Here is a 16115-nt window from a genome sequence, read left to right on the forward strand (position 1 = left end):
ATTTCGTATATCAGACTACCCATACAGTTTGCAAACTCCCCCAGTAAGTCCTCATCTCCGTCCGCTCCCAACTCTTAAGTACAAGCAACCATATAGATTGATATAAACTTTGAAAAAGCTAACGGCTACTGTTTCATTGCAAAGACTAGCAGCATCATACATTCTATTGTATGAGTTAACAGCTTCGCTTACAGTACTGTTTGTTACAGCCGCGAACACTTTGGCGATCATTAACACAGCTACCAAGAAAGTAGAACTTTTTTCTCTAATTGCCATGTTGCAGAAAAGTGCTTTTGAATTAATATATATAGAAGGACAATTATATTACTAACGCCTCAATCTCCCAAAGAGTTATTGTCCCAAATTCCGAAAGGCGAAATGGATAATATAACAGTTTGTCTAATTTCAGTTAAGGATATGGAAGCAGATTGAGCAGGAAACAGCATATTACTGATGACTCAGGATATGACAATTTATATGCGATTTATCTTACAGTATGATTGACGAAGTAGTAATTGGGGTTTGTGTCAATCTTACTAAAATAGGTAAGTATTAAACATATGTGTAGATTTCACTTGTGAAAGATCAGACGTGCATAGAGAAAGTTAATGTAAAAAGGGATGTGACGAATAGAAGCTCAAAGTAAGTTCATGCCAAGTGACCAAACCATGTAGCTGAGCTCAATCCAGATTTCAGAACTGACTGACTATCTATTGAGATTGGTTTGTCAGATGCAGATTAGCTAGCCAGCAGGCAAGCAGAGGCACACTGAGCAATTTAGATTGCATTCACCTGAGATCAACAACGATTTTGACACTATCTCAATTTGTGCTCAACAATAAGATAGTGAAATTTTTTTACTTCCCAAAGTCAAATAATTAGTACTTGGAGATTTATTGTGAAACTACAACTTTGCGGAGAACAGTATGGTTCGAAAATGACATGGTACGATTCAGTATATCTTGATACATGAAACAACAGTATATTACGGAGGAAGATCTATTTCTATTCTAGATCCATGCTAATTACCACCATATGCAGAGTCCCACAAAGGATTAGTCTCAAACATCCAACGTTCACTATCATTAGCGTACGGCAGGACCTCTCGGTAATAGATATCGCCCAGAGAGCATTCAGCTACCTGGCCAGTCAACGATGGGTCATCCTGGAAGGCCAGGAAGGCACGCATGATTGTTGACATTGGAGTTATATGCTCCTTTGGCATTTTTGCAATGATTTCCTTAGGAGCAAGGTTTGTTTCGACAAAGGCAGGACATACACAGTTGATTGTGACGTTCTCATGCTTGAGTACAGATGCAGTGGAACGTACGAGTCCGACGATTGCATGCTTGCAAGTAGCATATTGGGGGTTCGTAGGAAACGGGTAGATGCCAGCGTTGGAGCATGTGATCGCGATTCGGCCGCCCTTGACGGTGGGGTTTCTTCGAAAATAAAACAAACTCAGCCAAACGGTGTAGAAAACACCAATCAAATCTATTTCAACTGTGATCAGATTAGGTCGGGTCGGCTTATCATCAGGACCAGGAACGTCATCGTAGAGCAGCTGTTTGTCGTCAATGCCTGCGTTCGCAGCGACGTAGTCGATTTTGCCGAATTTTGCAATGGCTTGGGCAAACATTTCTGCCTGAGAATCCCATGAAGCAACATTTGTTTTAACAAATAAAACTGACGCAGCCTGGTCTGATTCGGGTGGTGGATTGAGGTCTGCAACGACAACATTCCATCCGCGTTCGAGAAACGCGTTTACGAGTGCAAGACCGATTCCTGATGATCCTCCAGTGACAATTGCAACAGGCATGATTAGGTTGGAAGTTTGTTATATAATAATATTTCTAAATGACAATAATTGCCGGATGATTTAGATATTATATACTACAAGTGAAGACTATGCTGGTTCAGGGATGTGGAGGCGTGGGGACCTAGAATTACCCCACATAAGATGATCTTTATTTCTAGACTGAGAACTTTATACAATTAAACTCGAGACTACATGGCGGTCCCGAGCAACCACGAGTCTTAACTGAGCTCCGGAGCTGCTGAAGATTCCCTTACGTAATCCTTCGGTATAGAGTTCGTACGCAGGATAATACCCGTCGACAAACTCGACCACTTGGGCGTCAGTCATACCTTTTCCAGTGTTTCTACGCAGCTCAGCCTCCTGCTGTAAACGCCAGTTGTAGACGTAACGTGTGTTTTCAGCATCAATATGTACAAATGCGTCGAAAGTATCGGTCATAATGTTATACTCTCGAAGGCGGGAGTTAATGAAGAGTAAGTGTTCAAGTTTGTGTTTCCATAATGTCGATTGCGAGTCCGAATCTGGGTTTAGCGCATGCTCTTTGACGCTGTCTTGCCATCTTTTCTCAACCTCTTGATCTGGAAGCGGTTTGAATCCCACACACCAACCTTCAAATAAAACCAGATCGACCTGCCTTTCGACAGGAGTCCATTCGGAACTTGGAGCGCGATCTCCTTGTCCATTGAATTTTGATTTGTCGTAACGGGGAATCATAGTTGGCCGTCCGTTCTTCAGTGCTTCGAAAACTTCGTTCGCCAGTTTCATATCATGTGTGCTTGGTTCTCCACGGTGCTGGACCAGTAGATTGTCGCTGTTTGTCTGAGCCAGCTGAACTTGCGCGTCGTGTGTCAGATACAAATCGTCAATCGACCAAACAACGATTGGCAGCGAATACGGTTCGCTGGTGAGAGTCTTCTGGAGCTCTGTGACCAATGTAGTTTTACCCACGCCCTGAACTCCATTAAGACCAACAAAAAATGGAGGAGAAATACCTCCATTTGGTTGCTGCTCATGCTGTTGTCGTTGCCGAAATTCTTCAAATTTCGAGAGAATGAACGGAATGACGATCTTACTTTTGTCGTCCAACATCCTGGCCTTGGATTGCGTGAACACAGTCTCGAGCAGTCTAGATATCAGGGCCGTCGCTGTGGAAGTGGTAGTCGCACCCAATTGAAATATTACAATAGAGCAAAGCACGACGAAGACTACCCAAAATCGCATCGTCGTCCGGACTATTAAACTAAGCGCACTGCCTCACAGCCGCCGTCAAAACTGGACGAGGTCGCTTGCCTCTTGGTCTCCACATTTGTCCAGAAATGATCAAGCTTTCGTGGGGCAGGGGAACGCACCCACTGAAGAGTTGGGATATTCTATATTATGTAATTTATTAGTCATCAGCAGGTAGCCGACGACGATCGGACAAGGCTGGATTAGCGGAATATACCACAGCAGTAAGAGCGGGACAGTGAGATTAATTTGGGGATGAAAAGTTTGCAGTTTTGAGAACAGCAGAAAGAGCTGTAGAAAGAAGCAAGGAAGGAAAAGAATGTGTAAACTAAAGTCAGATACTTTGAATAAAAGGGAAGATAAAACCGAACAATGTGGGATATGTGCCCCACTAACTCTGGATCCAGTAGGGCAGGCCTGAAGCGTCGATAAGTGCCCCTCCAACTAGGAGGACGACCAGGTCTATAACCCGTCACGAATTTCTCGAATCCAGAGACTTTTATAACATAACTAGATAGTGTTTGGCTGTAAACTAAAAAGAAGACAAAATAAAATAGACAAATCTACGCCATGAGTCGATTTACACCGGATCCTACGTCGATCGCTTCTCTACAGCACAAATCGGTCGTGCTGTCCGGTGGAGCAAATGGCATCGGAGCAGCATCTGTGAAGCTGTTTCTCGAGCGCGGCTGCTCAGTCACCTTTGGAGACGTAACTAGGGCGACAGGAGAAGAATTGGTAGGACGACTATGCAAAATGTGTCCGCAATATGCATCGCGGATTCAGTTTGTACTATGTGATGTGTCGAGATACGAGGATGTCGTGTTTCTGTTCAAGTCTGCGCTTGATCGGTTTGGATCCGTCGACGTCGCGGTTAGTCTTGCTGCGCTGACGGAGATTGGCAACATTTTCGATCCAGAGCTAGACATCGAAACCGTCTCGCGACGCCGACCTACTACCACACTGGTTGACGTGAATCTGCTCGGAACTCTGTACTTTGCGCGGGTAGCACTGGCCTATCTGCGACACCAGGATCCTCAGACGCCTCCGGTGGAACATGGGAGGAACGACAGAAAGAGTCTGATTCTTGTCTCATCCGTGGCCGGGTTCAAGGAATCGCCGGGGCTGTTTGTCTACCAGGCGACCAAGCACGCCGTGCTGGGCCTCATGCGGTCAATGAGAAAGTATCCGCCAATCACAAACTCTGTGCGAGTCAATGCGGTGTGTCCATGGATGACATTGACCGGAATGGTTGATGGCATTCGAACACGATGGCGCGAAGCGGGGTTACCAGAGAACGCGCCGGAAGACGTCGCGAGGATTATCACCGAGATAGCAGCCGAGCAGACTCTTCACGGCGAGGCTATCTATATCGAGGGCGGCCGAGGTTGGTGTGTGGACAAGGGTATTGACGACACGGAGCCGGTATGGCTTGGAGAGAAGAACTCTGCTGAGCTCAACCGGGGACAGGTTGTTCTGGGAGACGTAAGTTACATGATGTGTGACGAGACGGTGGATGAATGTTTGCTTAGTTTCTAACAATTACTTTATAGGGAATGTCGTGGACCGATCGTAAGGGAGGAAAAGAAGTGTTAGACGATGATAATCTAGTTTCTGTTCCTGTGCCCGTTGCTGCTGCTACTGACAGTGATCGCAAAGATATTGCGGTCACTGGGTAATTAGTTGCCTTGCCGGTGCCCATCCGTTCTAGATGTTAGCGCACATGGTCGCAATCCCGTGACGAGCGACCCCTCATTCTTCGTGGGAGATCAAACAGCGGGGGCGGCCAGTCAAAGCAGAGCGGAGGCGGGGAACTTAGAGTGTAGAAAACGTCAGAACTCTCCAACGTGGAACCAGTCTTGTTTGGTCGATTTATCTATAGTATAACATACAATAAAATGAAATTAAATTTCTATTGACTATTCGGCTCAACGGAACAGGCGGCAACCTGAACGTGTCTGCTATTCACGAGGAGCGGAGTCGTCCCCAGTAATCCAATTGCTATAAGAGCGTGGCCAGCAGCGCATCATGGACCTGGCCGGCAATAACGGTTCTTCATCAACGACGACGAACTTCGATTATCTGAAGAATCTTTACGAATTTGTTTGATATTTTATAAAACAAAAGCTACGGTTCCAAATCCACACACAGAAATGGCTGCAACAACAGAAGATATTGGACTTGCTCCCGAATGGATGGAGCTCGAGAAGAAGCTGGGAGGCCGCCCGCTTCTCTCTGGAGATACCTTTAGCATGCGTGCACAGATGGATGGCCTTACTGGAGTTCTTCATCAGGCCTGGGGCGGCATGGATATTCCCGGGGTTACAACCATCGACACTATGTCTGATTCCAATCTTCCTGTACGCGTCTACCTTCCTGACGAGGCTCTTGCAGCCGGAAAGAAGGTTCCACTCGGTGTCTATTACCATTGTGGAGGATACTGCATCGGTTCAATCGAGGCGGACGATGTTCTCGTGCGCAATCTATGTCTTGAGTCGCAGACAATTTTGATCTCAGTCGAGTACAGACTTGCACCTGAGTATGTTGCTCCAGTCGCATTGCAAGACTCATGTGATCTCACCGAGTGGGCGATCAAGACCGCTTCGAAATGGGGGGCCGACACTACAGAAGTCTATACGATCGGCGGATCTGCCGGTGCCGCACTCGCTGTTTCGGTCTACCTCAAATTGTACGACGAGGGGAAGGCCACTCCGATTCGTGGAATTGTCTCGCTGTCGCCATGCTGGGTCCATCCCGATAAAGTCGACGATTACAAGGGCGAGCACAAATCCTTCATTAATAGCAATGGCAGACTTCCGGTAATTGACGCAAACTCAATGATCAGTTTCTACAACACCTACAAAGCGCCACTCGATGACAAGTACATCTTTGCTTTCAACTATGAAAATTTCAATGTCATTCGCAAAATCTACATCGTTGCCGCCGAACTTGATCCGCTTCTTGACGACTCCGCCATTTTTGATCGCAAGCTCAGTGAGCAAAAGGTGAACCATAAGTACAAGATGTACGAAAGCCTCCCCCATGTATTCTGGTTGTTCCCACTGCCTCAGTCAAAACAGTTTTTCAAAGATACTGCAAAGGGCATCAAATATGTTTTGTCTTAATTTGATTAATGTAGTCATCGGTGAATTTATGTTTAAGCTTATCAAATAAAAATCGCTATATTTTAATAAATAGACACAATCAATCAACAAATCAAATCAAATCACAACTACTCCCAATACGTAAGTCCAAATCCTTCAGTGGGAATATCCAATCTGCCCACAGCCGCAGCACCGTCGATACCTGCGCTGGCAACGTTATTTCCCCACCAAGACAACATCTTCGGATGATATTGGAGAGCCAAAAAGATCAAAATGCCTGAAAACGCAGTTCCAGCAGTGAGGCCGGAGGAAATGATATAATTGTACTTAGACCACCAAGCCAGGAACCGGCGACGAACATACCACATCATGCCAACCGAAAGATAGAAGCCACCAGTATAGTAGGTCAAGTTGTACGCAGATCCCCAACGGGTGAATGCACCGATGAACAGAACTGGATGGACCGGTCGCAGATATTTGGGGAAGTATATCCGAGCAAAGTAGATTGGCAGTGCGCAGCAAGCGCCAATCAAGAACGACCATCTCATCAGCGGATAGAGTGTATCAAAAGTGCGGCTAGGGCCAATCACACCAAACATGAGCGTGTCTGAATAAATTGAGTGAGACCACGAGCAGTAGAAACGTGAAGCTTGTGTCCAGCTACAAAAGTTCTCCAGGCCATTGTGAAGAAGCTCAATCGCGCCTGCACTCACAAAAATTTGAATGATAGTCCCCGAAATCTGTGCGCGAAACACAGCTCGCGGTGGAATCTTCGAATAATGTGCAAGTTTCATGTCTCCAACATATGTCTCGGCCATATCTTCCAGTGCAAATCCGTAGATACGGGTGAACAAGCATGCAAGTCCATTTCCGGGAATCATATATCCCCCGATAATAGTTCCGAGCATATTTGTGGACATAAAATATCCCGTATTGGAATACAACACAATAAATGGAACTAGCATTGCAAGAGCTACCAACAAAATACAGATAGTGGCCCAAACCGGCATTGTTGTCGGGAAGAAATGCATCGTTAAACACGCTGCAAGAACAGTCAGCGCAAATACAATGAAAAACCACCAGTCCGGAACTTCTGGATACTCTCGCATCATCACCGAAAGAGGATCCTTGTAACGTTCATAGTTAGAGGACTTGCGATCCTTCAAACTGGTGATCATTCCTTGAATAGCATCTTTGAAAATACGCCATTCGCTCACAAAAATATAAACAAATGTAAATGTATACATAGTATAAGCTGCGCAAGTATACATATAATTTCCAGCAGACATGTAGGGAGGAGAATATGCCATGTATTTTTCCTGGTCAAATACTCCATTTGTCAACACTTTCGTAAGATTATAATCCTCACCAAACCGATCAAAAACGGTGCTAGTATTTGGAGGAAGATAACCACTGAACTTAACATTCGTATAAAACAAGATGAGAAGTGTCAGTCCCGCAACACATGTGCCAGCAAATTGATTTGCAGTAGTGAAAAAGGGCAAAACAAGAGGAGTAGCATAGTTAATTACAGACCAATCAAAAGATGCAATCGGATTGAAGCCAAATCCGATTTTATAACCCGTAACAAATGCAAGATTCTTGTTTTGGGGAGCAATCCAAGTCATCCAATTGAACGTGCTTAGAGCTTGGAAAAGATAATCAGGAATGAAAAAATAAATAAACGATGCCGCTAGCAAGATATTGAATAATTTATACTTGCTAATCGTCCAACCATTCACAGAACGACGCTCTTCAGGTACCAGAAGAGTTCGGTTGAGTTGCAGTGTAGGCATGAGCGTTGGCCAGACGGCTTTGCTGGGATATACAACCCATCTTCGCATGATTCCCGAAACTCCGAGACCAAAGAACTGGCATGTGATATTCATGCAGACAGTAAATCCATAATTGGCCCACTCTTGACCCCAAAACAAGCTCTCTCGTGCAACAGGAGCATACTGTCCGTATACAGAGTTCTGCGAACCAACATTTGTAATAATAGTGCAAAACATTTGCTCTTTAAAGGTCCATGGACCTGGATTGAGATTCAGAGAATATTTCCATATTTTGATTTTTTTGGCAGGCAAGACTTTAGCAACGAATTGACCACATGGAAGAAGAAGCAGCTGAACTACTTGAGCAGACAGCGTAAAGTGTGGCTGTCGGAAATAAATTAATTGGTTCACAAACGAACCGATTGCGACCCAAATAAACCCAATAACATATGCGCGAAAAGTCTCAACAGGAATGGTAGGATCATCGGTAGGAGAACAAACCGACCGCACCTCCGGATATGGGGAATGAAACTTCATTAGAGCAGCTTCAAGTCGCAAATCAAGATCATAGTCAATGTGACCAGCATCATAATTTTCTTCGCCCTTTAGAAGCTTTTGAATACGTTCAAGAGTATGTTTCGGAAAGTTGATATCTGTCCGATAATAATCTGCTGAATATTGCAACACTTCGAGAGCTTCAGAAGCCTTCATCTCGTGAACTTTTGAAATAAAGAAGTCAGTATCATTGACAAGGATATCATCAAGATCACCAACAGCCCGAATTCGCGAAATAATCACGTCAGAGTCATGGATATAATCTTCTTTGGAAACAACATCGATATCATTGGACTTTTCACCAAAACTGTTTCCATTGGAAACAGTATCCTCTTGGTCAAAGTACACATTATTGTCCTTCTCAGACATCCTTTCCTGGTTCGGTTAGCAACTGGAACAAGTAAACTAAATTCTGTAGGATTATTCTATGTACCCTGAAGTTGGACAAGTTTCAGTAATTAGAAATATGCGGATAGGGAAGTCAAATCTCAAAGGAGTGGATAGCATATACGGGAATTCTCTATTACTTATATATATAAGTCTGTATATAGTCGAACCAGGTGGCTGAAGGCAATGAATAATGGAGACGGGAGGAAGAGACTATTTTCCTATATCCGCTAGTCGGTATCTTGCGTATCTCCATTGCTAGATTATATCGGCTACGCCCTCTGAGTCGCCATTGTATACGGCTTGGCTAGCAAATGAAATGAAGGATCACCCGGTGTTATCGACTAGCAAGGACAGCCAACCCACTTAACCGGCCGAACCCCGAAAGTGACGGGCGACGTAGGTCCAGTGGGTAACTTTCGTGTGTCCAAAGAAGAATTTTAATTTCAATTGGATCATAGTTGAACATAGGTGTTGATAATTGCGCGAGCAACAACCAGAGTTGCGTGACGAAAGGCACAAGCACTCTGAGTGAGACCGCAGTGTTAAACTTTGTCCTTTCAGTGTCTATTTTATCATAATAGATTTTCAGTTATCTAGAGGAGCTTTGAGCAGAAGCTCGAGTGCAGAAGCTCGAGTGCACTGAAAACTGATCAGTGAGAGCGAATAAACTCAGGTATAGAAGAGAAACCTCAGCGCCTTGTCTCCTGAGCAAGCATGTAAAGTATAATAAACATGTAGAGCCACAAACTTATTATTTCATCGGGCACGGGACCTGATGTTGGCGGAACGCGTGTACCGCTGCGTCTGCAGACGATAACTGAAACTATTTCAACGACTGTGGTTAATTCTTATCGTTTTCGGTTGCCGTTGCGGGCTTGAATGGAGTGCAGCACGATCCGAGAGGGGTCCGCCCAAGACGTAAAAAATCCTTTGAGTAGTAACCTAACTAAGAGACAAGCAAACCTGCTATTTTCGTTTGGGCGCAGTGAAGTAGTCTTCTTAGCTAACCATGATGACTAACTCGTGGCGCTGCTAAGCTATCTCTTAGCCCCGATAGATGCAATCTTGGACACTTCTATGTGAATGAGCTGCTGCCATCAGATAGGCTAACAATGTCGCACTCAGGCTTTTGTTGTTACCGTAAACACAATGGCCTTAATCAATTAGTATAGTATTTTCCTGCACATTTTGTTACCTGTTGTGTGATATTTACAGCAAATCGAATTCTCCCACGAGCCGTGATGTTTCTGAGGAGCAGAATCCAAGCGCCGGCCGGCGCAAAGCTTAACGCGCGCAGAGCGCCAAGCCACCGCCTACTACCGGCGCAGAGTTGCTTTCTGATAAGTCCCTATGGTGATTTAATACTGCTTCTACCTACTTTTCTTCCACCTTTGGTCTCGGTGGTATCAAGGTAACAACGGAGAAAAACGGTATTTTGCCCTGTGGGCTAGCGGCATTCGATTCCGGATGACATAATTAGTCGGCCGCTCCTTGTCTACGCGCGCTAGATTACGCAGTTGGATCGTTGAAGCTGCCTATAAAATAGACTGTTGGCAAAATTATTGTGGAAGTAAAAAAGCCACAAATAAAACTATTTACCACCTTTAGCTTGGGCTATCTGTATTGATATTTATTTCTTTAGATCTCAGATAGTCACTCTGCTATGTCCGGCTTATCAATTTCGAAGTCTTTGATCCTTGTTTTGTTCTCCGCTCGGCTCAGAGCTATGACATGAAGCTTGGGACTAGTCTGAAAACTCATTTTGTCCACAATAACTCGACGAAATGATGCAATCAGGCTCAGATCCCCCCGATTTCACTGTCGACTATCAGTATGCGTACAATACATTCAGCCTTGCCACCAATTTACACGCAAATCCGGCCTTCCGTGGTAGATCTAACCTGCGGGAATATCATTCATTACTCTTTGAGCCTGAATATCACGCAAGATCACCATGAAAGAATAGAGGCAACAAAAGTTTTTGATTAGCTGATATTTAAATTTTTGATCTATCGGTGCTATAAAATTCGTAGTAATCAGCCATGGATAGCCTGAACAGGAGTAGAAGTTTGGTCGGAGGAAGAATAACCGCGAATGGCTTCGACGACAGTATTCTTGACTTGGAGATGAGCATCTTTCGTTGAATCACCATTTCATTGCTCTAGCTTGCCAAGCATGATTATTACTGTTTCGAACCAAACTAGAATCTCTACTAGCGGTATCTCGGTCAATTAGCGAAGAGACATATAGAGATTACGAATTCCCGTTTTGAGAAAAATTGGCGCGGCTCGTCCTTTGAAAACCTAAAAGGGCTTCTATGAAGAGTCAGTTATAGTATAAGAAGTGAATATAGCAGGATTCTCTTTCAAAATAGTGAACGTCAAAGTGCTCATTGAGTGCTCATAGACCTATCTCTTCTTAATCTATTCCAGGTCGCTGAAAACACATCCGTTCTATAATGTAAATAGATCTAGCCTTCCTCTCTTTCAAATATCGCCATAAATTCTTGAATTTAACGTTCTAATATATCCATTTTATTCTCTATCCAGAAACAGTTGCACTTCTCTTCCGCAATTTCAGCCACAGTAGATCTCTTATAATCCACAGCATTCTTGATCATCAGCGCCAGCCGTTTCTGAACTTCTCGGCACGAATTAGATTCCAGTACCTAATTATGAAATATGAACAGTCAAAATCCAAAAGTTATCTGTATTGCTGCTCGATTTTGGATAGAATAGATTTTGCCATTTATAACTGCACTACATGATCTGGAGAGTAGTCAAATTGCTGCTATTATATTTCACTGCCAAAGCTCACAGCACACCATATAGATAACATACTTCTCCTCCAGAGAAAGTATCACTCGTACCAAAATACGGCCAGAGCTTTCAAGTATTTACTGATACCCGTCTGCTTTCTTAGACATGAAAAGCTTCATTCTTAGAAGACTTTCCAATCCAAATCAGTCGGCCCAACCAGCAATTCAATTTGGAATTTGGAATTCAGATAATTTTTATATATAGTGTTAGAGATACCAAGTTGATATAAAGTGTTGTGCAAAAAGTACTCTATACTGCAGCTGTTCTGGTTTGCGCCCTCAAGAGCCAGGAGAGGTCGGAATACTGGATTCGGCTGTCTTCTATCCTGATTCACTACGCTATAAAGTTTTCCGGCCCGACATTAAATGTCATAAACACAGAAATTGATTAGGTGGTCAGACTGATGACCAATCTGCCAACAACATTTCTCCTAAATCTGCGCGGTCAGAGCCGAGAAACGAGCACGGAACTTACCAAATTTACCCCACGATTGCGCCATTCCAAGACAGAATGTTCAAGTAGTGAGCTAAATTAGGTTGTAGCTAAAATGATCTAGATGTGCTTCATTTTCGAAGGAAAAATTTGGATAACGACAGAGGAGGCGGCCGCCGTTCGAATCATTTGAGTCTTTGACAACAGGAAGTCAATTGACGTAATTCATTGACATTTAATATCCCGAAATACGAACATAAGATCATTCTGGATAGTCTGCTCTTGATAGTGGAGCTAGAAAGTCCTTGCAACATCTACTATGTTGCTAGGAACACCCAGGCAGCGAATGTAGATCAAAGTTTACCAGTACTAATCATTCATACGGAGAAAGACAACACAAAAAAAATTAATTTACCAACGATTGCTTGCAACGAGCATATAATTCGAGCTATATTATACCGCATATTACTACTATGCATTCACTCTGAATACTACTCCAGTATTTAGCCAGAATGCTCGGTAGTAATCACGTGTATAGTTTTGATTATATAAGCAACCTAGGGAATCGTTCCATCCATTCAATTGGACTGTTGCCATTCTTCTGAAAGCTTTAGATCGATAGGAGCAAGAATGTGGAGCCTGATGATTTTTTATTCTGATCAAATTTTCTGAAATGATAAGCCTATCTTATGGTATGAATACAAGGCAATGGCTCGAAGCGCAAGAGGAAGCGTTGAAAGAGCAAAAAGTGAATAAATATCTTTCTGCTGTTGATTGTCCTAAAGCGCAACCTAAGCAACTATTAATGAAAGAATGGGGAAATATCAAATTATTGCTGTTTAATATTTCGGACAATCCGAGTCAGAGTCAAGAAGTGTCTTATTACGAATACAGTTAACGAGAGAACAATGTGGATCAATCATGGAGATGTTTTATCATGGCAATTGCTGATATTGAAGTATAACAATCTTCAATTTAGACAAAGGTCAAATTTCAAATATGGCGAAGATTGCTATGATATTGGCTTAAGATGAAAGTTTTTCTTGTGAGGTAAAATAAATGCGATTGAATCAAATGAATTGGAACAAAACTAGACAAACTTATGTCAGAGATATCTACGACCACTGCTTCGGGCCAAACGTTTCACCATCTTGAAGTGTAAATACCACACTTGGAATATTACCACCCTCAACACCTCTGTTTGACACATCTGTTCCCCACCATGGAATGGAGACGTTAGTAATCTGAAGGGACACGAATACCAAGATGGCACATAGCGCAACACCCGCAGAAAGTGCTGCGGAAAGAACATAGTTGTATCGAGTCCACCAGGCTAGATATCGATGACGAATATAATACATAAAAACAAAGGAGACCTCCATACCGGGTGTATAATAAGCCAGATTATAGCCATTATTCCATGAACTCATTCCGGCCAGTGTCATGATAGGATTCCAGTTCTTTACTGCAGGAATATATCTCATCATGATCAAACGGAGATAGAATACAGGTGCAGCAATGCAGACGCCGATAAGGAATGCCCATTTCAACATTGGATATAGAGTATTGAAAATACGTTTTGGTCCTACAACACCCCATACAAGAGTTGCTGTGTACAATGCATTTGCAAACGGGCAAATATAATTGTTGGGCTGGTCATCTGAGCAAAGATCATCCATAGAATCGACCAATACATTATAGGCTGCGATGGTGATGAAAGTTTGAATCATTGTGGCCATAAGCTGGCCTCTCAGTAGAGCTCGTGGTGGGATCTTTGCGTAATGACCTAGTTTCTGATCGCCAATCAGACTTTCTGCCTGAGCGTCTACATTCCAGCCAAACACACGGCAAATCATATTAGCAATAGCATGCTCCGGAACCATATATCCAACCACGATGATAGCAATGTCGTTGAAACCAAGCTGATATCCTGTCACGGAGAAAATGATTGCCGAGGGCATGATCAGAAATATACATATGGCAATGATGACAACAACTGACCACCAGGGAGTATTCGTATCATAGACTTCGACAGCTATGATCGCAAATGCAAGAGATACGCCCAGAATGCAGATATACCACCAATCTGGAACCTCAGGATATTTCGACATCAGTCTGCAAAAGACGTCATCATACTCCTTGAAGTTCGAACTTTTGCGATTCCGTATACTGCGATAGAACGATCCAAATGCTGTCGTCAGAGCCTTGCGCTCGGCCAACCAGATATATATTACTGACATGGTGAACATGACAAATTCAGACCCGTAAATCATGACATAACCAATCGACAAAAAAGGGGGTGAATAGTTTTTATAATTTTCCACATTCAATGTCAAATCTTCATTCACGATCCGCGATGCATTATAAGTGGAGCCAGTGTTGTCAAATGAGGAAGTCGAGTTGATGGGTAAGTAGCCCATCCACTTATAGTTTCGATAGTACAAGCCGAGCATGATCAGCGCTGAAATCATCATTCCTGTCCATTGATTTGCAATTGAAAAAAAAGGAACGGCGAGCGGTGCTGAGTAACTAATAACTCCCCAGTCGAATGTGGTCAAAGGATTGAGTCCAACACCAACATTGGAGCCTGTCACAGTTGCAAGGTTGACATTGTTGGGTGCAATCCAAGTCATCCAGTTAAATGTACTAAGCGCGGTGAAGATGAATCCCGGAAGCCAATAGTACAACATCATGCCTCCAAGGATGATGAAGAAAAATTTGTACCGAGTAATAGACCATCCATTAACAGGATGCTTGTCTTCAGGCAAGAGTAACACTCTGTTCAGCATAACAGTAGGTAAGAGAGAGGGCCAAATTGCTTTCGCCGGGTAGACAACCCAGCGACGAAGAAGGCCGGCGAGACCGAAACCAAAAAATTGAGTCGAGAAATTCATTAGAAAGATGAAGCCAAAGTTGACCCACGTTTGATTGAAAAACCGTGCCAGTTTCATCACCAAGACATAGTCCATGAAGTTGGATGAAGTGGACCCCACGTTAACCATTAAAGTGGCCAGCATCTGTTCTTTGTTATTCCAAGGTCCCGGATTCAAGGAATGTCTAGATCCAAACGCAGTGAATCCCCAGTCAGGAAGGACTTTTGCCAGAAACTGACCACAAGGATATATCATGATTTGAATAGCTGTCGAGCCTATAGTGAGCGAGGGTTGGCGGACCTCGAATAGCTGGTTAATGAAAGAGCCAATTGCAACCCAACACATGCCAAGGAAGTATGCTCTGAAAGTTTCTACTGGTGTGTTTGGATCGTCCATAGGACTGCAAACGGCACGAACCTCAGGATACGGGGAATGAAATTTAAGTACAGTGGCTTCAATCAAAAGGTCGAGCATGTACAACTCGTGTCCCTGGCCATAAACTTCTTCACCCTGAAGCAGAGATTTAATTTTCTGGAGAGATACATCAAGAAAATTATTGTCATCGCCATGATACTCTTCGGCGTTTGTTAGAATCTCAATCGCCTCGGAAGCAGTGACAGTGGTCATCATATCCAACAGATACTCTAGGACTGTTTCATCATCAAACAAATCTGCCAAGTCCTTGTGGACATCATTACGAAGTCGTTCGATTGCGCGCTCTCGCAGGTCTTGAATATCCAGATTGGCAACAGTGATGTCTGCATTATCTTTTGAGTAAATCTGGCCAACCTCGTCGGACTCGCTCAGACTCGCATACTTCTCCTCCGCAACCTCCTCGCCAATAACGTATTCGTCTGTCTTTTCGTTCTTGATGAAGTCCGTCATGATTGCTACATGGAGTTATTAGGCAATAACTTTGATTTTATTTCTCATAGCTTACCCTCAACAGCTCAAGACAAGTTCTGTATATGTAGCATGAATAGAAACGCTTATTACACCAGGACTCTAACATGCAGGGAAGAGGGGGAAGACCCCTCGACTAAATAGTTTGGTGTTGAGGGAGTAAATGGCGTCTGGTTCGACAAAATGATTATTTCGAGTGTCGACGTATGCGTGAGTAA

At 43.5% G+C, this 16115-nt stretch overlaps 6 protein-coding genes across 6 annotated transcripts; 2 read left to right on the forward strand and 4 right to left on the reverse strand.

The window, feature by feature from the left end:
* Positions 1–1021: 1021 nt before the first annotated feature.
* Positions 1022–1819, reverse strand: V1516DRAFT_664871 (uncharacterized protein; the record flags this gene model as incomplete). Its single annotated transcript, XM_066920631.1, has 1 exon — positions 1022–1819. The coding sequence occupies one exon, from the start codon at positions 1817–1819 to the stop codon at positions 1022–1024; it is 798 nt and encodes a 265-aa protein (XP_066776709.1).
* A 95-nt stretch (positions 1820–1914) lies between these two features.
* On the reverse strand, positions 1915–3128 carry V1516DRAFT_676744 (P-loop containing nucleoside triphosphate hydrolase protein). The gene has a single exon (XM_066922473.1). It carries the CDS (start codon positions 3038–3040, stop codon positions 1988–1990), a length of 1053 nt encoding a protein of 350 aa, XP_066776710.1. The 5' UTR covers positions 3041–3128; the 3' UTR covers positions 1915–1987.
* Positions 3129–4698, forward strand: V1516DRAFT_676747 (uncharacterized protein). Its single transcript, XM_066922474.1, has one exon. The coding sequence runs from the start codon at positions 3617–3619 to the stop codon at positions 4583–4585; it is 969 nt and encodes a 322-aa protein (XP_066776711.1). The 5' UTR covers positions 3129–3616; the 3' UTR covers positions 4586–4698.
* Positions 4699–4937: 239 nt separating this feature from the next.
* Positions 4938–6273, forward strand: V1516DRAFT_676748 (Alpha/Beta hydrolase protein). Its single transcript, XM_066922475.1, has one exon. It carries the CDS (start codon positions 5200–5202, stop codon positions 6169–6171), a length of 972 nt encoding a protein of 323 aa, XP_066776712.1. The 5' UTR covers positions 4938–5199; the 3' UTR covers positions 6172–6273.
* Positions 6274–6278: 5 nt separating this feature from the next.
* V1516DRAFT_664875 (OPT oligopeptide transporter protein-domain-containing protein) lies at positions 6279–8849 on the reverse strand (the record flags this gene model as incomplete). Its single annotated transcript, XM_066920632.1, has 1 exon — positions 6279–8849. One exon carries the CDS (start codon positions 8847–8849, stop codon positions 6279–6281), a length of 2571 nt encoding a protein of 856 aa, XP_066776713.1.
* Positions 8850–13128: 4279 nt separating this feature from the next.
* Positions 13129–16115, reverse strand: V1516DRAFT_408979 (OPT oligopeptide transporter protein-domain-containing protein). Its single transcript, XM_066919002.1, has one exon. It carries the CDS (start codon positions 15877–15879, stop codon positions 13237–13239), a length of 2643 nt encoding a protein of 880 aa, XP_066776714.1. The 5' UTR covers positions 15880–16115; the 3' UTR covers positions 13129–13236.

The sequence above is a fragment of the Lipomyces oligophaga genome (assembly GCF_038497815.1).
Source record: "Lipomyces oligophaga strain CBS 7107 unplaced genomic scaffold V1516scaffold_5, whole genome shotgun sequence".
In the NCBI taxonomy this organism is placed as follows: Eukaryota; Fungi; Ascomycota; class Lipomycetes; order Lipomycetales; family Lipomycetaceae; genus Lipomyces; species [Lipomyces] oligophaga.

What these genes read in the sequence shown, in the direction of transcription:
- V1516DRAFT_676744 (XM_066922473.1), bottom strand. Translation starts at nt 3,040, where the DNA reads ATGCGATTTTGGGTAGTCTTCGTCGTGCTTTGCTCTATTGTAATATTT.
- V1516DRAFT_676747 (XM_066922474.1), top strand. Translation starts at nt 3,617, where the DNA reads ATGAGTCGATTTACACCGGATCCTACGTCGATCGCTTCTCTACAGCAC.
- V1516DRAFT_676748 (XM_066922475.1), top strand. Translation starts at nt 5,200, where the DNA reads ATGGCTGCAACAACAGAAGATATTGGACTTGCTCCCGAATGGATGGAG.
- V1516DRAFT_408979 (XM_066919002.1), bottom strand. Translation starts at nt 15,879, where the DNA reads ATGACGGACTTCATCAAGAACGAAAAGACAGACGAATACGTTATTGGC.